The sequence below is a fragment of the Ambystoma mexicanum genome, chromosome 8 (assembly GCF_040938575.1).
Source record: "Ambystoma mexicanum isolate Mex_15411 chromosome 8, UKY_AmexF1_1, whole genome shotgun sequence".
Classification (NCBI taxonomy): Eukaryota; Metazoa; Chordata; class Amphibia; order Caudata; family Ambystomatidae; genus Ambystoma; species Ambystoma mexicanum.
This window is the reverse complement of record NC_090929.1, coordinates 152,221,782-152,244,309: the sequence shown is the minus strand read 5'-3', so window position 1 is coordinate 152,244,309 and position 22,528 is coordinate 152,221,782. Positions and strand designations below refer to the sequence as shown.

At 51.1% G+C, this 22,528-nt stretch overlaps 1 protein-coding gene across 4 annotated transcripts in view; it reads left to right on the top strand.

Annotated features, from left to right (window-relative positions):
* Positions 1-22,528, top strand: part of CNTRL (centriolin) — a 1,220,196-nt gene that overhangs the window by 1,091,249 nt on the left and 106,419 nt on the right. For all 4 annotated transcript variants that reach the window (XM_069609523.1, XM_069609522.1, XM_069609524.1 and 1 more), the window contains 2 exons: positions 283-423; positions 15,590-15,865. In XM_069609523.1, coding sequence (XP_069465624.1) covers positions 283-423; positions 15,590-15,865 — 417 coding nt within the window. The remainder of the gene's footprint in view (positions 1-282; positions 424-15,589; positions 15,866-22,528) is intronic.

Here is a 22,528-nt window from a genome sequence, read left to right as displayed (position 1 = left end):
ATCAGCATATAGCAGCACTATCTGGCATGTGGTGGTCACACCTGGGCATAAGATGGCAGCACTGGGTATATGCTGGCAGTGCCCTGCTGTGGTGGATCTACCGTGACACATGATGTATGTGATAGGGATACCCTGGCCACTTTCTTGAAAGTGTGTGAGCATGTATTCGTACATTAAAGCAAAGCAGGGCACATTGCTTTTTTTGTAGGTATAGTTTCTTGATCTGTTTCAGAAGGGAATTGTGGGTGTGTTTGTAAATGGTTTAAATGTCTTTTGACTTAGGAGCAGAAGCATGAACATAGTCGTCTCCAGAATGAGCTGAACTCCATCGAACAAGTTGCACGTGATCACCATGAAAGAGCAAAGCGTCTTATGAAAGAGCTCAGTCGGGTTCAACATGATTATCTGGACCTCAAGAAACAGGTGAGTTGAACTCGTAGGTATTCTTCATCACCTTACTGTGGTCGCACTGTTTGTAGTTTGTCCTTTGGTAGCCTCCAACACGTTATAGTATGGAAGGGCCAACCCATTTCCTTCAGCTCAGACATAATAGTTCAAACTTGATCTAAGCGCATAAAGGGATTAGGATACTATTTCAAACAGTAATAGTGCAGACCAATATTGTCCAATATTTCGCTCATCGTCAAACTGCCATAGGAATTTCCACTCATTCCTGTTGCTTCATCTTCATTGTGAGCAAAGCTTGTGGTAAGCAAATGAATGTCCCTCAAGTATCTTTCCCACTACTGCACTTAATTACTTGTACTAGCTGCACAGCGATGCCGAAACCTGAATGCTCCATCGCATTAATCTTCCATATCACTCTACCCTCCACTGTTCGTTCTTTATTTTTTATCATTCGGATGCAGTGGTCACTGTCCTGCATATCCATGTTTTGTAGTTTTAGGAGGATTACTAGGGAAAAGCATCTTGTTACTAAAATAAACATTTAAAATCCAAGAAAGGAAAAGTTACTTTCATGTTCTTCCCTTGAATATCTACCTGTTTGGGAATCTGGCATTCTAGCAGTACCTCTGCCTCCATGTTGGCAACTGCCACCGTTTGTGAGTGGCAGGCATTCTGATGTATACCATTCCCTTCTTGCTGCTACCATAACCAGAATAGTAGCAGAGACCTGATTTCTCAACCTCTTCTCATGTTGCGACAGCACAGACTGCCTCCTACCAAGCAGCTCTTTCAGAGATGACGGTGTATACAGACAGTCTGAAGGCGTTTGCATGGGAAACTCTTTAGGAGGTGTATTCCCTTTAAACTTGGACAAAGGTAACTTTGCCTTAATGTGTATCTGGCAGTCTATCTATGCACAAAGTCACTGTGCATGTTTTTGAGGCATAGAGAAGGGAGGGGAACTAAAACACGATTAATTCAGACCCTCTGACAGCTCTTGAAGTAAGAACTAAGATGCTGGTCTTAATGTTTAGGCTTACACTTGAACCTTGGAGCCCACATCCGCTCCCACGTCTGTGAGGGTGATCAGCACTGGCACATGCTGAACTCCTGACTTCTTTCCTCAATGCAGGAGGCAGGCACAGTGACTGGCAGAAATATGGCAAGCCCCTAACCAAGCTGTAGAAAATGATGGAGCACTGCAACCTGAAGTATGCACCCTCATGCTGGGAGCAGGCATTATTCCCTGCTGTGCATCTTCTGAAATCCACAGGTAGCTGTGGACCATGCATATTGTTATGCCAGGTATGCATGCCCTCATCCACTCATTCTCCAGCATGGGGTCTGGCATGGATTCACATGCTCATGAATATTCCTCGTCGTCAGGCTGGGAATCCTCGGTAAAGAAAAAATCAGTATCAGTTTTGTTTCTGATCTGTCTTTCTTAGTAGTAACCAATCACTAATCTCCGGGTCATATTGCCCCCAGCCAATGACTGCCCTCTCCCTAAGCCCCGCCTCCGGCAGCCATCCTCAGATTTTTACCGCATGTTCAAGTGTTGGGAGTCCTCGTGCTGTAGCTCTCGAGCTTTTGCTGCGTTTTCGCGCTTTTTCAGGAGATTTTTCTCATTTTTTGGTTAAATAGAGCCTCAAGCTCCACCGTTTCTACATCCGATCAACGGGGCCCCGTTTCAGAGTTTTCTACGCCCCTCAAGGGTGAAGATTTCATCGAGTTACGCTTTTGGAGGATTCCAGAAGTTTCCGAGGCCTACCCCGGACATGGCCCAGGAGAAAGGAAGCTGGACGCCCGGGAAGCTGTTCAGGACCTGCCCTGGATGCCAACTTCAGAATGTTTTCAAGGAGGACGAGCATTCGTTATGCCTCCACTGTCTCCATGAGGACAAGACGCACAAGGAGAAGGACTGTGCGTTTTGTGGGAACATGTCGGAGCATACCATGAAGGATCGCCACCTCCGTCTCGCCAACTGGCTGGAAGGGAAGAGCCCGTCAGGCGAGAAGAAGAAAAAGAAGTCAGAGCGGTCTTCTAAGTCCTGTGAGGGTGCCCCGGCGACGGGGGCCCAACAAAAGGCTAAGCACCACGAGTCCGCGGGCACCGGGAGCACCGAACGGTCGGGCTCCTTGGCTGCCAGGCAGGGCGCATCCTCCCCGACGCCATCAACCACTAGCCAACGCTCTGGCTCGGGTAAGAGGAAGTCCGAGAACCCGGCGAAGCTTCTGGAGAGACCCCGGTCGATCGCAAAGATTCCGGCAGAGGGGCAGCGAGGCTCGGACCCTCCCCCCAAGGTGAAGGCCCCAGGCGTCCAGAAGGTGGCGATGGCCTTAATTCACCCTGCTAAGACCTCGATTGAGGAGGTCACCACGGCCCTGGCTCAGCCTGTGGAGGCTACACCAGTGGAGGCACCCTCAGGACCCAGAGTCTCCCTGCCACCGCAAAGGGAGTCCTCTTTCAGGGCCATTGAGAAGACCCCCACGAAGTCCTCGTTGGAGAAGGTGGGGGAGGGGCTGATGGCCATCGTGGATACGGACACGACCTCTGAAGAAGAGCTCATCGAAGTCGTGGAAGAGGCCCAGCCCTTCGGGAGGGATCCCGACGAGGGTGACGTCGAAAGCGACGGTGTCGCCGACAAGGCTCCTCAAGAGCCCTCGCGCCCGTCGTATCCGGCGCCGCAGGACACCTCGGCCATTTTGTCAGCGATTCAGTCCTTATGCTCGGAGATAAGGACAAGGTCGCCCCTTCCCCCGACGGAGGTACCTGAGCCAGACCCGACGGGGGAACCGGAGCCAGGACCTTCGGAGAGTCCACCGCATAAGAGGAGGAGGACGCATCCTACTCCACCTCTCCCACCTCTGCAACCTGCTCTGCCTTCCCCCGGTCTACTACCCACGGGGATGATACAGGCACGGACACGGCTACGACAGGTACAGATGACGACGGAGGAGACGACGGGACGTGTCCCCCGTCGCCCCCTGCTCGGGCGTCCCTACCCGACGAAATTGGATCCTTTCATGCCATGATTTCCAGGGCATCCAAGCTTTTTCAGCTCTGCCCAGAAGAAAAGAAGAAAGAAGGGTTCCTTTACCAGCGGCGCGAGGCCAAAAGGAAGACAGTCCTCACCGTACCGCTTCTTGATGACATCTGGGATGAGGGGCTCGCCCTCCTCAAGAACCCTGCCACGGCGCCGGCAAAGAGGGACCGGTACGAGAAGAAGTACCGGGTCCCCGACGCTGCCCCGGATTCGGTCGTCTCGGCGGCGGCAAAGAAGAAAGCTGGGGGGGGGGGGCATCGGCCTCAACATCAACTTCCCCGCCGGACAGCGAGGGCAGGAAGTTGTACACGATGGGGCGACGGATCATCTCATCCGCAGCAACGACTATCAAGGCGGCCAACGCCCTGGCTATCGTAGCCTGCTACGACAGGGAGTTATGGTTCAAAAAAGCCCCTCTGTTAGACTTCCTTCCGGATGCCAAAAGGGCTGAGGCCATTGAAATCCTACAGGAGGGGGAGATCGCTTCGGACCACGCCATCACGGTGTTAACGGACATCGCCGACACCGGTTTCCGTCAGTTGGGCAACATCGTTTGCCTGAGGCGACGAGGAAGGCTCAAGGCCACGGATTTCCGCCAGGACGTACAAACCAAGGTCTTGGTCATGCCCTTCGACGTGAACAACCTGTTTGGGAAGGCGGTTGATGAGTCCCTTCAGGCCATCAAGACAGACACAGAGACTGCCCGGGCACTGGGAGTGCTGCAACAGCGACGGCCGTCCTTTCGGAGCTCCGGAGGCAGACAAGGTGCCTCCAAGGGATCCGGCAGTGGCTCCTCCACTTACCGGCAAGCGGCAAGATCTTCGTCCCAGGAAGCCTACAGGGGACGCGGCAAGTCAGGTGGTGCCCGTCGACAAGGAGGCCAAGGGGGCAAGGCGGCCTCCAAACAAGATTGAACCGACCATGGGGTCGGGCCCCCGCCGAAGCACCCCGGTGAGAGGCCGGCTGGCGAGGTTCGTCAGCGTGTGGGAGTCCATCTCTACTGACCGTTGGGTGCTGGAAGCCCTGGCCCAAGGGCACGGCCTCGAGTTTCAGAAAAAGTGCCCTCGTGTTCCACCCGTGGCCAGGAAGGAAAATCACGTCCCTCAACTACTTTTGGAAGTAAGGGCGATGCTCAAGAAGGGTGCCATCGAGCTCGTCCCAAAGAGGCTTCGGGGCTCTGGAGTTTACACAAGGTACTTCCTCGTAAAAAGAAGACAGGAGGATGGCGCCCCATCCTGGACCTACGACGACTGAACAAGTACATCAAGGCACAGAAGTTCCGTATGGTCACCCTCCAGCATGTGCTGGAACAGCTGGAGGATGGCGATTTCCTGTCGTTGTTGGACTTGGAGGATGCGTACTTCCACATCCCCATTCTAAAAAGACACCGAAAGTTCCTCAGGTTCGTGGTCCAAGGGCGGCACTACCAGTTCAAGGCCCTCCCGTTCAGATTTAAGTCGGCACCCAGGGTGTTCACCAAGTGCCTCGCACCGGTGGCGGCGCGCCTGCGCCTACAGGGGATTCACGTCTACCCCTACCTGGACAACTGGCTCATCCGGGCAAGGACAAGGGAGCTTGCCGTGGAGCACACTGCGGAGACCGTCCAGCTGCTCAAGCACCTGGGGTTCTCCATCAACTTTCCAAAATCCCACCTGGTTCCGTCGCAAGTCGCCCTGTTTCTGGGAGCCAAGCTCGACACAGTGGCGCGGCTGGCCTCGCCGTCGGAGGAAAGGACCAGGACCATTCTGGGCAAGGTGCAGCGTCTGCTGGCCATGGACATGGCCAGGGTAAGATCTATCAAGTCCCTCCTCGGGATGATGTCCTCCTGCATTTATCTGGTGTGCCTTTGCAGGCTTCGGATGAGACCTTTACAGGAGTTCCTCGACGCCCGCTGAATCCAGTCGACGGGCAGCTTCGAGGACAGGATCCCTCTCAACGAGACGTTCCGTCAGGCGATCCGGTGGTGGGGTACCCGCTCTCATCTGTCGGCGGGCACAGACTTTCAGACCCCAGCTCACCAGGCGACTACGGACGCCTCCCTGGAAGGTTGGGGAGCACACTCCGGAGATCTTCATCGAGAGGCCTTTGGCTCCCGGAGGAGAAGTCTCTCCACATCAACATCTTGGAGCTCCGCGCTGTGTTCTGGGCCCTCAGGTCCTTTCTTCCGTCCTTCAAGGGCAAGGTGGTGAGGATCTTCACCGACAACACCACCACGATGTTCTACATCCGGAAGCAGGGCGGAACCAGGTCCCCGGCCCGATCCAAGGAACCCCAGGACCTGTGGCATTGGGTCGTCGCCAAAGGGATGTTTCTGGTGCCTCTTCATCTGGCAGGAATAAAAAACACGATCGCCGACTCACTCAGCAGGGAGCTGCGCTCGTGCCACTACGCCAGGATCAAGTGGATCGACTCTTCCGACGATGGGGGGAACCCCAAATCGATCTCTTCGCGACGGTGACGAATTCCAAGTGCCGGAGGTTCACCAGCATGTTCCCCCAATCGAGGAGCATGGCCGATGCTTTCTCCTTCCCCTGGGACGGCCTACTTCTTTATGCATTCCCTCCGCTGCCGTTGCTGCTCCGGCTCATCAACCAGCTCAAGAGGTCCCGGTGCAGGATGATCTTCGTCGCACCGGCGTGGCCGAGACAGATCTGGTTCCCGTCCCCACCAGTCTTCTGGACTTGTCAACGTCCCCACCAGTCAAGCTGCCGACGGACGCAGACCTTCTCTCCAGAGAAGGAGGCGCCATTCTTCACCACAACCCGGAGTCGCTGAGCTTGCAGGCCTGGCTCCTGCAGCACTAGAGTTTGGAGGGTACGACATCCCGGCCGACTGCAGAGAGGTTCTTGCAAAGGCCAGGGCGTCCTCAACTCGCAAGTGCTACGGACATAAATGGAAGAGGTTCTCTGTCTGGTGCCGTGCACAGAAGATTAACCCTCTGCGGATTACAGCCCCTCAAGTACTGCCGTACCTACTGTTGCTGGTGAAATCTGGACTGGCTCACGCCTCCATCAATCTGGCTGCAATATCCCGATATACCAGGACGACGGGTCGGGCGTCCTTGTGGTCTCATCGCCTGGTGAAAGAATTCATGAAGGGACTGTTCCGATCATTCCCGCCGGTGAAGGCTCCGGCCCCGGCGTGGGAACTTAATGTGGTGCTGACCAAGCTCATGGGGGCCCCATTCGAGCCTATGCATTCGGCGCCTTTGAAGTTCCTGTCATGGAAGACAGCTTTCCTCGTGGCCATCACCTCCGCACGTCGAGTGGGAGAGATCCAGGCCCTATCTTGCAAGCCTCCATACTTGACTTTTCATGACACGAGGGTGGTGCTGAGGACGCACCCCTCCTTTATGCCCAAGGTGCCGTCGGACTTCCACCTTAACGAGCCCTTGGTGTTGCCAGTTTTCTTCCCGTCGCCTTTGTCGCCGGCCGAGAGGACTTTGCACTCGCTGGATGTAGCGAGAGCGCTGAAGTTCTATGTGGACCGCACAAAGAGTTTTCGGAAGACGTCACAGCTGTTTGTGAACTTTGGGACTGTGAATCAAGGGAAGGCTCTCTCGAAGACTTCCATTTCCAGATGGCTCTCCGGCTGCATAATGCACTGTCACCGGTTGGCAAACCGACAGCTGCCCGGCCGTCCGAGAGCCCATTCGACCAGAGCGATCGCTGCTACCACAGCGTTCCTGTCTGGTGTGCCCCTGCTGGACATCTGCAGGGCTGCGACGTGGAGGTCGACGCACACCTTCACAAGATTATACTGCGTCGATCGGGACTCCAGGGAGGAGTCCAGGGTTGGCCAAGCAGTGCTGCGCAACCTGTTCGCCTAAGGTGAGCCTGGTGAGGAAGTAAGAGTTGCTTAATGTTGAGTTGTTGTATTGCTTAATGTTGAGCCTGTTGCCACCTACCGTGGTTGTGCATGTGTGTACTGCTATGTATTCTCTTATTCATGAGCATATGAATCCATGCCAGACCCCATGCTGGAGAAGGAACAAGCCTGTAACTGTTGTTCCCCAGCATGGGTCTGGCATGGATTCACATGCGAACCCTCCCGCCTACCCCTCTGCGGCTCTTCACTTGGTCATACTGCCACTTTACGTGCTACCAAATCTGAGGATAGCTGCCGGAGGCGGGGCTTAGGGAGAGGGCAGTCATTGACTGGGGGCAGTATGACCCAGAGATCAGTGATTGGTTACTACTAAGAAAGACAGATCAGAAACCAAACTGATACTGATTTTTTTTTTATACTGAGGATTCCCGGCCTGACGACGGGGAATATTCATGAGCATGTGAATCCATGCCAGACCCATGCTGGAGAACAACAGTTACAGGTAAGTAACTTGTTCCTTCCACGCCATGATCTCCAGGGCCTCTGAGCTATTCCAGCTCATCCCTGAGGAGAAGAAGAAAGAGGGTTTCCTATACCAGCGCAGAGAGGCGTAGAGGAAGACCGTGCTTTCGATCCCACTTTTGGATGACATTTGGGACGAGGGGTTGTTCCTCATGAAGAACCCTTCATCGGCTCTGGCGAAGAGGGACCGTTATGAGAAGAAATACAGGGTGACGGACTCTGTGCCCAAGTGCTTATGGTCCCAGCCGTCTCCGGACTCTGTGGTTTCAGCGGCAGCCAAGAAGTCGTCTTCGGGCTCCTCCTGGATGCCATGGGGCGTAGTAATCACATCAGCAGCGACGACCATCAAGACCGCTAACGCCCTCGCCATTGTGGTGCGTTATGACAGGGAACTTTGGTTCAAGATGGCCCCCCTCCTGGACTTCCTTCCCGACGATAAGAGGGCTGAGGCGTTGGTGATCCTACAGGAAGGCGAGGTAGCTTCGGACCACGCCATTACAGTGGCCATGGACATTGACGACGCGGTTCTGCCAAATGGGCAACAGCGTTTGCCTCGGTCGGCGGGGTTGCCTGAGGGCCACTCATTTCTGCCAAGATGTTCAGTCGAAGGTGTTGGATATGCCCTTCGACTGGGACAATTTGTTTGGAAAGACTGTGGACGAGTCTCTTCAGGCCATCAAGGTGGACACTGAGACGGCTCGTGCCTTGTGCACGCTTCAGCAACGACGGCCGTCCTGTCAGACTTCGGGAGCAAAATCCCAAGGTTCTTCTAAAGGATTCAAAGGAGGTGCTTCATCCTACCGTCAAGCCTCCCGCTCGTCGGCCCAGGAGACCTACAGGGGCCATGCCAAATCTGGAGGCAGACATTGTCATCGCCAAGGCCCCCAAGGTGGCTGTTAGACGTCAAAACAGGATTGAACCAGCCGTGGAGTTGGGCCCCCACCCATGCTCCCCGGTGGGAGGGCGGCTGGTGAACTCCGTCAGCATGTGGAGGACCATCTCCACTGACCGTTGGGTGCTTGACGCTCTCGCCCACGGACACACCCTAGAGTTCCAACGGAAGTGTCCCCGTATACCACCAGTAGCCCGTCAGGAAAAGCACCTCCCTCAGCTTCCGCTGGAGGTGCGGGTAATGCTAAAAGAGGCTCCGGAGTGTACTCTCATTACTGCCTCGTCAAAAAGACCACCGGCGGTTGGAGGCCCATCCTGGACCTCTGCGGTCTGAACAAGTACATCAAGTCTCAAAAGTTTCGGATGGTGACTTCAGCACGTGCTAGGACAGCTGGAAGAGGGGGATTTTCTATTGTCGCTGGACTTGGAAGATGCCTATTTTCACATGCCCATACACAAGGGCCACAAAAAAGTACCTCCGCTCCGTGGTTCAAGGGCAGCAGTTCAAGGCCCTTCCCTTCAGAATGAAGTTGGTGCCGCCAAGTGCCTGGCGCCAGTGGCGGCGCAGCTGCATATACGAGGGATCCACGTGTACCCTTACCTGGACGACTGGCTCACCCAGTGAGGACCGTCCAACTCCTGAAGGATCTGGGGTTCTCGGCGAGCTATGGAAATTCCTGTTTGATTCCATCGCAGGATGTGCAGCTTCTGGGATCCCGACTCAGCACAGTGTTGTGCCTGGCGTCTCCGTCGGAGGAGAGGATAGCGGCCATTTTGGGCAAGGTACAACGGCTGTTGGCCCTGAAGATCGCAAGGGTGAGGTCCATCAAGTCCCTGCTTGGCATGATGTCGTCATGCATATACCTCATTCGGCTGTGCAGGTTATGGATGCGTCCGCTGCAGGAGTTCCTCGATGCCCGTTGAATACAAGTGTCTGGAAGCTTCGAGGACAAGATCACCCTCAGCGAGAGTTTCCATTGAGCGATACAGTGGTGGGAAGTGAAAGCACATCTGTCCTCAGTCGTGGATTTCCAGACCCCACTTCATCAGGAGACGGTCATGACGGACGCCTCCCTTGAGGGATGGGGAGCGCACACCGGAAGTCTTCATGCAAGAGGCCTGTGGCTACCGGAGGAGAAGTTGTTGCACATTGTGTTGAAGCTGCGGGTAGTGTTTTGGGCCCTCAACGTGTTGGAGCTGCGGGCAGTGTTTTGGGCCCTCAATTCCTTCCTTCCGTCCGTCAAGGGCAAGGTGATATGGGTCTTTACGGACAACACCACCACAATGTTCTACATCCGGAAGCAGGGGGGGGAACCAGGTCCCCGGCACTCTCCAAAGAGGCACAGGACCTTTTGGCACTGGGCCATAGCCCAGGGGATGTTCCTCCTCCCATTTCATCTGGCAGGAGTGAAAAACACCATCGCCGACTCTGCAGGGAGCTGCGCTCTTGCCACGAGTGGGAACTTCGGCGGGACCAAGTGGATCACCTGTTCTGCAGATGGGGCAATACCCAGATCAATCTGTTTGCGACGGCGACGAACACCAAGTGCCAGAGGTTCGCCAGCAGGTTTCCCTAGCCGGGGAGCATGGGGGACGCATTCTCTTTCCCCTGGGACGGCCTGTTTCTGTATGCATTCCCTCCATTACCATTGCTCCTTCGACTAGTCAATCAACTCAGACGGTGCTGGTGCAGGATGATCCTCGCTGCACCAGCGTGGCCGAGACCAATATGGTACCCAGACCTTCTGGACATGCCAGCGTCCCCTCCAGTCAAGCTTCCGGCGGTCGCAGATCTCGCCAGGGAAGGAGGTGTGATTCTGCACCACGACCCATGATCGCTGAACCTGAAGGTCTGGCTCCTGCAGCACTAGAGTTTGGGGGCTACGATCTCTCAGTGGATTGTAAGGAGGTGCTCGCCAAGGCCAGAGCTTCATCTACTATCAAATGCTACAGGCACAAGTGGAAGAGGTTCGCTGTTTGGTGCCGTGCTCAGAAGATCGACCCTCTACGAGTCACTGCTCTGCAGGTGCTTCCGTATTCGTTGTCGTTGGCCAAGGCAGCACTGGCCCATGCTTCCATCAAAGTTAATCTTGCCGCGATCTCCTGCTACACCACATCTCCTGGACGATCATCCTTATGGTTGCATCGATTGGTCAAGGAGTTTGTCAAAGGCCTATTTTGCTTGTTCCCGCCAGTGAAGGCTCCGACCTCGGCGTGGGAGCTCAATGTGGTGCTTACTAGGCTCATGCGTCCTCCGTTCGAGCCTATGCATTCGGCATCACTGAAATTTTTGTTGTGGAAAACAACTTTTCTTGTGGCCATCACCTCTGCACGACGAGTGGGAGAGATTCAGGCTTTCTCTTGGAAACCACCTTATTTGGCATTCCACGAGACTAGGGTGGTGCTACGGACGCACCCCTCCTTCATGCCCAAGGTGTCGTCGGACTTTCATCTAAACGAGCCCTTGGTGTTACCCGTACTCTTCCCAACGCCTTTGTCGCCGGCTGAGAGGACTTTGCACTTGCTGGATGTGGCTATAGCGCTGAAGTTCTATGTGGACCGCATGAAGAGTTTCCGGGAGACGTCACAACCTTTTGTGAACTTTGGCCCTGTGAACCATGGGAAGGCCCTCTCCAAGGCTTCCATTTCCAGGTGGCTCTCTGGCTGCATCACCCATTGTAACCGGTTGGCAAACCGACGGTTGCCTGGCCATCCGCGAGCCTATTCGACCAGAGCGATCGCTGCAACTACGGCGTTCCTGTCTGGTGTGCCCCTGATTCACATCTGCAGGGCTGCTACGTGGAGATCGACTCATACCTTCATGAAGTTCTACTGCATCGACAGGGATTCCAGGTAGGAGTCCAGAGTCGGCCAAACAGTGCTGCACAACCTGTTCGCTTGTAGGTGAGCCTGGTGAGGAGGTAAGAGATGCTTAATGTTGAGATGCTTAATGTTGAGCCTTGCCACCTCCCGTGGTTGTGCATGTGTGTACTGCTATGTATTCTTTATTCATGACCATATGAATCCATGCCAGACCCCATGCTGGAGAAGGAACAAGTTACGTACCTGTAACTGTTCTCCAGCATGGATTCACATGCGAACGCTCCCGCCTACTGCTCTGCGGCTCTTCTCTTGGTCCTACTGCCACTTTACATGCCACCACATCTGAAGATGGCTGCCAGAGGAGGGTCTTAGGTAGAGGGCAGTCATTGGCTGGGGGCAGTATGACCCAGAGAACAGTGATTGGTTGTTAGGAGAAAGACAGTTCAGAAGTGAAACTGATTTTTTTCTTTACCGAGGATTCCCAGCCTGACTGGGAGTATTTATGGGCATGTGAATCCATGCCAGACCCATGCTGGAGTGTTGCATCAAGGGTAATGCAGACTATGTCAGCAAATAGTAGGTTCATACAGGTCGTATTATTCTATCAGAGTTACTTTAGCGAGAGGGGGAAAGTCCATTCACTCGCTAGGATAAACATCATTAAAACAGGTAAGCTAATCAAGCGAGCACGGAGGTCATGTGTAGAATTTTAGGAAAGCATGGCACATGCAAGTATTACCCAACATATTTGCCGATGCCAGCTTGTTCAGGTGCAATTAAACAGATCAAAACCGTTCAGATCACGTACCATGTTACTGGCACAGGATTGCAGCACAATATAATGTGGGGGCCGCTTACCACTTACTTCCTTGAAAGAAAATGGAATTAAATAAACGTTTGGTCTCTGCCACCAGTGACGGGCTGCTATAGATGTGGCAGCTGCTGCGTATGTACACTTACAAACAGGAGTAACACGACAATTTGTATGTCTTTATTCTGCCTCTGTTTAGTAGCAAGATACATTTGCCCATAATTAGAAGAAATCTGGCATCAGAGTACCTAGGACCGGAAACTATCATCCTTACGAGTTCCCTAAAGCGCCTGCCTTGTTGTAAGGTCGTTTCTTTTGGTTATTCCCTTAGCCAGTGGAGGGATCTTTTCAGTGCTTTCCCTCCCCGGTTAGTCAAGGAGATCAACGTCGCAAAGCTTAGTGTGTCACTGATGTAAGAACCCTATTTTCTCATGCACAGTGTCGACTCCTTCCCTAAGTCTGCCACATGTAGGAAGATTCCTCCGGATCCTCAAAAACCCACCGGGCAAGGCCTCTAAGGCTATAGTGGCTGACACTGGCTCTGGAGCCAAGGATCCATCGGAGCATAGTTCAGGATTAAGTTCTGAGGGGGCAGGTTACCATTGACTTACTCACTGAGGGTACTTCGGTACCTCCTGGGCCTACTACCACGTACATCCCGAGGGTCTCTTGAGATATAATTTCTGCTGCTTCACTTTGGTAGGAAAAAGCCCTTGTGTCCCTACGTCAGTATACAGGGGCTCGAAGTCTCTAAATCATCAGGCCTCAGTACTTGAAAAATGGCCACGCTCAACAGTAAGTCAAGGGAGCATGTAGGCACTATTCCCAAATTGACTGCCTCAGCTGGTCTGGACCCTCATGTCAACCCGCTTTGACCAACCAGTTTTCCCTAGGGGAGTTGGTTACAAGGTTGACGCCCAGAGACCATGAATCTCCAGTTCCTCTGCTTGTGACAGTACCGAAAGGGTCATCTGTTTCTCCTTTGAGATGGCCATCCAACAAATGGAACACTTCTTATCCAACATCTGCACCACCTCCATGGACCACTACAGCTTGGATAGCCCGACACAGATACCCGTACTGGGTCCCAGCTACATTATCTTGGACTCTTCTTCCTCCAGTGTCTCCAACCACCATGTGGACCCTGATGACAGCCACCCAGCCTCAGGCATCTGAAGACAGGTTCTTAGACCGGTTTCAAGCCTTCATGAAGTAGAGAACCACGGTCTTCCCGCTACCTACTGTCATGCCTACCACTTGTTTGACTGAAGCTGTTCCAAGCCTCCCTCCGGTACTTCTACCATGTCTGTGCCATACGACCCCTGCCAGCACCTCAGCAGCCATCAGCTCTGCCAGCTAACCAGCGCTCTAACCTTGGATCTTGCCGAACCTCTGGACAAGGATTCATAGTAGAGGACGACATTCATCATACAGCTAAGGCTTTCCACATTAGGATGCTTGAGCTGTCTAAATTCATAGGATTTACCACTCCTGAGTAGCTACAACAGGAACCTGGTGTCCTTTCTGAGAGACTGGCGCTCAGATCCTCTGGCAGATCTGGACTACAGATCCAGAAGAATGTCTTGTTGAAGGTTGACAAAATCTGTCAAAAGCGATACACAGTGCAAACCCCCCCAATAGGAAGCTTGAGGGTCATTGCAGGCTCTTACCTCTGAAAAACTATGCCTCACCACCTACCCACCCACAACAACACTCTGTGGTAGTAGCTTCTGCATCACTCTATGCTAAGCCTTCCACTTCTGGCAGATCCTCATCAACACCAGCCTTATTAAATAAGGAGGACAAGCTTTTGGGCCCTATGGTCGCAAAGTATACATCAATGCTGGCCTATGCTTCAAGCAATCTAATGCAGACACATTTCTAGCCCCTGCCAACCAGACGCTTTGGAGGGAGATCAGCTACTTCAAGGCTTTGCTTCCCACGGACAAACAGAAAACCTTTAAATCTGCCATGATGGCCGTCCAGCTTATTGCTCAGGAACACTGTGAGGTATCAGCTCACCACAGCGAAACCTCCAATAGAGGTTCAAGGCTGAGTGCTGGACTTGCCTTTCAACAGTCAGGATCTGTTCCATCCTCTGGCAGACGAGGAGCTAAACAAGAATAAGACGTTGATTCAGATTGCCAAGTCGCTAGGGATCCTGATCATACCGACCTTCTAGCCCTTTCAGCAATCTTCTTTCTCCAAGACACAGGTCATTTGGAGGGTTTCATGGCTACTTGGATGGAAAAGCCAGAAACTCCAACAGGTCTCCGACCGACCATAGAGGGAATCCGCTTTGCTCCTCCTCAAGGAACCTCTTCATCAGATCTTCCTCTGCAACTTCAGCAAACCCAAAGAAGAAATGACGTGACAAGCCAGGTCCTCACAACACCAGCTAGCAGTAATTCTGCCAAAATACCCATGGAGTCTTGTGGACTCCAAAGAAATGGGGCCCTACCTCCACTTGTAATCCTGTGGTAAATCTGCAGGACTAAGTGGCGCCAACAGTAATTCCGTTTGACTGTATTTTGGCTCAATGGTTTAGGAAAATGGAAAATGGCCAGGTGACATGAATTAAAAACCGTGGTAGTCGTGGTGCTACTTTTTCAATGAGGAAGTGGTTATCAACATGGTAAGAAGGCTACACCGTGGTCAACCAAAATAAATGAACACTGCCACCCCTCTATAACTCTGACACACTTTGTGGGTGAGTGGACCGTACCCCTGCCCCGGAAGCAAAATAGGCTACCTAGGGCAGCACATTCAAAATAAATATGTCCTCGGTGAGACTTTCTAAGCTAACAGCCCCTTCTAGCATTGAAAGTCCATAGAGGTTGCCGTGACGAGCATAAAGCAAGAGCTATAGTATGACTTTATAGGTTAGTGGAATTTCTTCTACCATGCATGATAAGTACTTTCATTGAACACACATTGCCCAGCCCTGCTTGTTTGCGTGACTATGTGGGTCAAATTCTTTATTTCTGCTGTCATCTACATTACCCATGCTGGGTAGAGCATAAGCTTCTTTAGTAAAAAAAAGTTTCAAGTTTTTTCCTATCATTCCACAAATGAGCAACAAATTCCAAGAGGAAGCCGGGTAGAGTGCCTGTCGTCGTAGGAGTTGATGGGTTAAGTGGGTTATAATTTGCTGTAAACCTTTTGTGGAATGATCGCTTGGAATAAATCAATTGTGTTTGCTTAAACAAGATTGCGTCATGTTTCTGGTAGCAATTTAATGTGAATTTCTATTTGCTTAGATGAAAAGTCAAGAAGAGCTGGAGAAGCGGCAACAAGAAATACGAAGGGAAATGAGGATGCTCAAATCTGAAGTCAAAGAAGAAATCAGAACTAGCCTCCATGATTTTGACCAGTCCCATCCAGAGCAGCTGCAAGATATAGACTCTGAGCTTGAAGATGAGGACAGTCTGCAGTGTGAGCTCGAGAGCTTAAAGGAGAACTTTCCATTCCCAGCTCAGGAGGCGAGGCATATATTATTCGAAGAGAAATTAGGCTTGTCTAAATCCCACTTAATGGTAACTATGATTTTAGCTACGACACCTGGTTCTTCTCTTTGGTAATTTTCCCTACTCTAAACTTGCCTTTCTTAGCCAATAACATTTGGCTGAATGATTTTCTTTATTATTGATGACAGTGGTTTAATTCAATCGGCCCCAAGATCAATGGTCACTTGGACTGCATGTAGGTCCTCATGCTCCATTCCACTTTGACAACTGAAGCCTCAGATCTCCTCGCAATATTGCTAAATGTAGAAGTTGTCCCGTCCTGAATCTCTGCATCTCCTTATCTTTTGGTTTGGTCTTTCCTGATTCTCTGTTAGAGGGATGTTTCATGTGTCCTCTGGGGAGGGTTTAGAAATGCCCACCTATCGTGTTAGGCTACGCAGTCCACCAAGTGAGACCCGACTCTCACAATACTAGTGTGAACATCTTTTGCAGAAGCAGCTGCAGTGGTGGTTCTAGCTGCAGTGGTGGTTCTACAGCATTTGGCCTAGAGCTTGTAGAATGGTGCTGTGCATGGCTGGTGGTAGGGAGCAGTGTATGGTGTCTCTGCCAACCGAGGGATAAGTGGTCAGCAACCCTTTGCACATTAAAACTGCCCGGATCTGGCGCGGTGACTGAGATCGACTGCTTCAAATGATTGAGCTATTTCTCCTTTAGCTGGGTTTGGGACCTTGTGCACCATCAGAGGGTCCTGCCTGCAAAACAAAGCTCCTGGGACCTACAACACCCTGTACTCTGCCTGCAAGTGTGGGTGTCGTCTTTAATACTGTGAATGGCTCGCAGAGAGGCATGTGACTGTCTGGGGGTTCTTTTTATTAGTTTGATTTTCCTTGGTCACATCTTGTCTTGCTAGAGGACCCGGTGCACCATCAGAGGGTTCTGCCCACAAAATGAAGCTCCTGGGACCTAAAACACCCAGGACACTGCATGTAAGTGTGGAAGCCATCTGGAACACGTATCTTCCTCCCAGGGGACATCTGACACACTGCCTCCCTTTTTCAGTCTTCCTTGGGTGTTCAGCAGCTAAGGGCCAAAATTTGCAAAGGACAGCTCCCTTTTTTGGGTTTGTTGGAGCTGAAAGGGGTTAGTTCCAGAACACCTGCTCAAGCCAGAGCTTTGCCAATCACCCTTACCTGACTTCTGCTTCCACCCATTGGCTATCCGTTCACTCTGGCACTTCATTTATCTCACAGGACAAATGATCGTTCTCCAGCATGGGTTCTGGCATGTATTCACATCCTCATGAAAATTCCCTGTCGTCCGGCTGGGAATCCTCAGTAACAAAGAAAAGCAGTTTTGCTTTAGCCTGAAAACTGCTTCTCTCCTCTATAACCAATCACTGTCCTTTGGGTCATACTGCACCCATCCAATAACAGCCATCTCCCTCAGTTCCACCCCTGCTGCCATCTTCAGATTTTTACAGCACGTTTCAGTGTTGGGAGTTCCCTTAAATTTCTCCATTAGAATTGTGAATTTTTTAAAACATTTTGATAACTTTGTTCATAGTTTTTCCTTCAACCCTCCATCGTCGACAGTCGCAATTTGTTAAGGATTTCAATCAGGCGACACACACCTTGGTCTCGGCTTAGTATGCAGAGCATGACTGAAATGCTTACCTTTTGATATATATAGATTCAATATTGAGATGGTACAACACTCATATCACACCCCCTTCTCAAATACCTCGGGTCACAATGGGCCATGAACCAGGCTTGTTGGTAAAATACAATACTTATTTATTTTAAAATTCAAAAGAAATCATACACTTTTTAATATGGAGCAGCAATCACCAATGGGGTGATAATTACAATGAGAATGTGAACATTGCACAGGGTTTAACCTTCTAGTGGAACATATACAGAGCACAGCGGAATAGGAGCACTTTTTGCTTTAGGAAAGAGAGCACCCAAGTTAGAATTTCCCCCTGCAATGTTCCCTCAACCCACAAATAATCATTTCTGAGTGGATAAACAGAAGCAGCAGGTAATCAGTAATAAGAAACAGGAAACAGTGGGAGACCCAAGAGATCTCACTGCTGGGGCGCATCACAGCATGCAAGATGAACCTACTACCGAGGTTCCTATACGCCTGCGCCTCACTCCCAGTAGCGATCCCCACACCAACCCTTAAGGACATCCAAAGGAAAATGCTGAATTTCATCTGGAAAAGTAAGAGAGCGAGAATCCCTCTCAAAACGATGCTGGGGGACTCTAAGCTAAGAGGTCTGGGGGTCCCGGATTTGAGGGCCTACAGTGTGGCAGCACAACTAGCACAATTTCAGGCATGGCAGACCGTAACAAACCGCCCCAGGTGGGTAGAGCTGGAACAATCACAAACACCTTTACCCTTGCGATTCCTGCCACACATTTCGCCCCCCTTAGAACTCACTGGGGAGACCTCCTCCTGTCAACCAAACACACCCTTAGATCCTGGGACTGGGCTTTAAAGCAGAAGGGAGTGCCCAGAGGACCAAGCCCACGCTCCCCGGTCTTCCATAACCCATCCTTCTCACCCGGAGCAGACCTTCGCAATTTCCGGAATTGGATAGAGGGCGGCCTGGAGACCATAGACCAGCTATATACGGGAGGGATACCCCTCACCTTCGCCCAATGTAAGGAGAAGTTCCAACTCCGGGAAGGGGACAGATTTACCTATATTCAGCTGCGCCACTGGTGCTCGCACCCCCAGACTCTGCAGGCAGCGACTCGCCTGCCCACCGCCCTGGAGCTAACACTGGGGGATCTTCCAACCCGGGGCAGAGTATCCACCCTATATAGGCGCTTCTTGAGAGACTTCCTGTCCACAAAGACCCGGAGCATGGCTCAATGGGAGGCGGACCTGGGCCATCCGGTCGAGTACCAAACCTGGGTGGACATCTGTAACAGAACGCACACCTCCTCCACGTGCGTTACCAACAGGGAATGTGCGTACAAGGTGCTCCTACGATGGTATTACCCACCCCTTCGACTCCACCACATGAACCCGCAGGTGGATCCTGCCTGCAGGAGGGGATGTGGTCACCCAGGCTCTTTCTTTCACATGTGGTGGACTTGCCCAAAGATACGGCAGTTCTGGAGGACATGCCTAGAGACCATCGCACAAATCACAGGGAAGGCGATCCCTCTAGAACCTGAACCAGTCCTGCTGGGGGCCCCGATCCCCACGATTTACCCGCGCTCCGCGTCCAAATCTAAACTAGTGACACACTGCCTTCTGGCGGGGAAAACGGTGTTGGCTAGGACCTGGAAATCACCAGAAGGACCTCACATAGCCCAATGGTGGTCTAAACTCTGGGACATCCTGATCGCGGAGAAGGTCACGGCAGCACAGGCGGGCACGCTCCACCGCTTTCAGAATGTCTGGAGCCCTGTGCTGGAATACGACCAGCGCTTCCCCGCCCAAACCTACAAACCGACCAGGGCCCGATGGATCTTGAAACATCAAGTGGATCCAGCAGAAGACATATAAAAACCCTAGGGGGCAAACCGGACAACCCAGATTGAAAATTCGGCCTTCGAACATGAGGGTGAGAGAAGCCAGAGGGAGGGGGGGAGGAGGATACCCGATGGGGGGAATAAGGACTGGGGATCGAAGAACTTAAATACGCATTGCTTTTGATATGTCATGTTTTGTATTTTTGCCATCCTGCCTTGATTTAAAATAAACGAAGTTAAAAAAAAAAAAAAAGAAACAGGAAACAGTGTTCAAGTCTGACCTTCCCTCCCCAAATAAGAGAGAATAATGAATTTTAAACCCCTTGCAATGTTATGAAATGGCACTCGGAAATGGACAAATAAATAATGTGTGTTAAAATCCTTGAAGCAAATATAATTCCTCATTAAAGCAACAATGCAAAGACACTGACAATCACAAAGAATGGATTACCAAAAAGCATACAGTTCGAAAATGAGTGGAAAGTTTAAAACAGATTGGAGCAAAATCACACATTGGAAACTTTGCAATTTTTCAATTCCCGCCTGAAATTACCCAAACGGTTTTTAATAAAAGTTTCCAAAACTTTGCAATTTTTCAATTGTCTAATCAATTCTAATCAATTCTCTAATCAGGCTTGGGAAAGTGATATTGGCCCTATAGAACCCGAAGACTGGATCAGGACTCTAATGTTTCCTAGAGAATATGCAATCTCTGCTCGGATCAGACTGGTCTAACTCAAGATACTTCATATGATCTACTACCCCCGAATAGCCCTGTATAATTGGAACAGCGTGACTGACCCCAGATGCCTACGCTGCAAACAGGAGGAAGGAACCTTCTATCACATTCTCTGGCAATGCCCACGTATTCAACGCTTCTGGCATAAATGCAGCGCTAGGCTGTCCAAAGTCTTATGTCGCTCAATCCCGACAGACCCTAAACTCTTTCTCTTGGGCATCGACAATATAGTGGAACTGTCACGCTTTGAAAAACTCCTGGTCTCGACCGTCACGGGTATTGCCAAAAGGAATATTGCGCAGTTGTGGGGCTCTGAAATCACCCCGAAATATGATCACTGGGTAACTGATGTAGATACTGTCATCCTAATGGAACGCCGAGTCTATCATGCTAGAGGCTGCCCAGGCAAAGCAGATAAGATCTGGGGAAAATGGGAACAGACATTATAACACTGTTGTACTATGATCATTGTATATCATCATGCAACCCTGTCTAACTGTAAGTGCCAATGCCAACCCTTGGGACATCCGGAATAATATCAGGACTTGCAAATGCTTGCTGTTATCACTGCCAATATACCTTATAGTGTGTGTGTCCCTCTGATTGCTTACATTTCAACTTGTTCAATTATGTCCTTCCGCACCGCTCTTTCACCTGTATGCAAACCTTTACGGTTGTAGTTAGTAAATTGTTGTATTATTGCACAAAATGTAATAAAATGTGTTATCAAAAAAAAATTCTCTAATCAGGCTAAATAGTTTTGTTAGAGGGCCAGTTAGTATATTCCAAAATGTTTTATAATACACACACCCAAACCCATCTGGCCCCGGGGCCTTATTCACGGGAAGAGCTCCAATAGCCCGACCCACCTCCTTCTCAGTAATCAGGGCATCTAAAAGCAATCTATCTCCTGCTGTTATTCAGGGTAACTCTAATTTCCCCAGAAAAGCTTGCTGGGTTGGGGGATCTAGATTCTCCCTTTTTACAATCTTGGAATAAAAGGCTAACGTAATGTCCACTTTCTCTGTCCCCACCCCCCACCAGCCCCCCTTAAGAGAACCCCACAAAATTTTTCAATTGGGTAATATCGTTTTTGGCCTTTTTGTTTCCTTAATTTTGCTGCGAGGAAACTGTTGGCTTTGTCCCCTCTAAAATAGTATGTTTTCTTAGTTGGATTAGGAGTTGCGCGGACCTATCTACCATGTGCGCTTCTAATTTCGCCCCTTGCTTCATCGGGCGTGCCAAGCTTTGAGTCCCCCGGGTTCTGTGCAAGTCCTCTGCCTCCTTCACCTCCCATTCCAACCCCACCACTTGAAGCTCCTTTTCCCGCAAGAACGCTGCAGTTTGGGTGATGAACTCCCCTCTCATAATGGCCGTGCTGGCATCCCAGACCGTACGCCAGTCTCCCCCCCCCCTCAGTATTTTCCTGAAAATAGTTTCTCATTGCCATTTCCATATGGGATCTAGGGGAGGTCTCTTTGTATCGGGTCATTGAACCGCCAAGGTGTACAGACCTCCGGGAGAGGGGGCCAGGGATTCAGCTCAGAGGATAACCGGGGCATGATCCATTCGATATCGCACCCCAATCTCTAGTTCTGTCACCTGTGCGATAAAGGCGCCCGAGACAAATATAATGTCGATTTGTGAGAACCCTCTATGCTCTGCAGAATAATGTGTGTATACCCGGTCCTGGGCATGATAAAAATCACCATGTTTCAATGTGATGCAGCTCTCTATTCAAAACTTTCTTTATTGAGTTTTTTACCAAAATTAAACAACGAAAAACAAAGGACATGCACCGGCCGTCATAAACTAAGTCCCCTCATAAACCCTTCCCTCTCTCCCCCGGCTTCTCTATCGCCGTGCACACCGGCTGACCGAGTAGTACGAAAAAAAAATGTTACGTGACATCAGGGAGTGTGGCAGCACTCTGCGGTGGCGTTCGTTGGTTGTGTGTTGGGGACAGAGTCTGTGGAACCAGTTCATCATCAGTTGATATCAGGTAAGCTATGTATAGGCCCCAGATGTCAGGAGGACGGGCATGCAGCGGCAGTGTCTTAATGAAACTGGATTCTACATCTTGGCAGTACCTGACGTCTCGCAACCAGTGCCGCAGGTCCCCTCCCCCCGCTGCATGCAATTCCTCTGTGTACTAGAACAAGCAGAAGATTCATCAGTCTCCGAACAGAATCTGGTAATTGGTTGGTTAGGCCCAGCAGAGTCCGTGCGGGGTCGGGGTTCAGTTGTATTCCAATTATTGGTGACATTTTCTCCAATACAGATTTCCAGAACGCCGCCACTTCTGGCCATGACCATGCGAGGTGTACAAACTATGCTTCAGGAAAGCCACATCTGTTACATGCTGCGGATATCGTAGCTCGCTGGGCGTGGAGTTTTGCCAGGGTGTGGTACACCTGGTGGACGTAGTTAAAGTGAATCTTCTTATATCTGTGTTGATTGCAACTTTATTTAGTGAGTCTGAGTATATATGTCCAGTCTTCA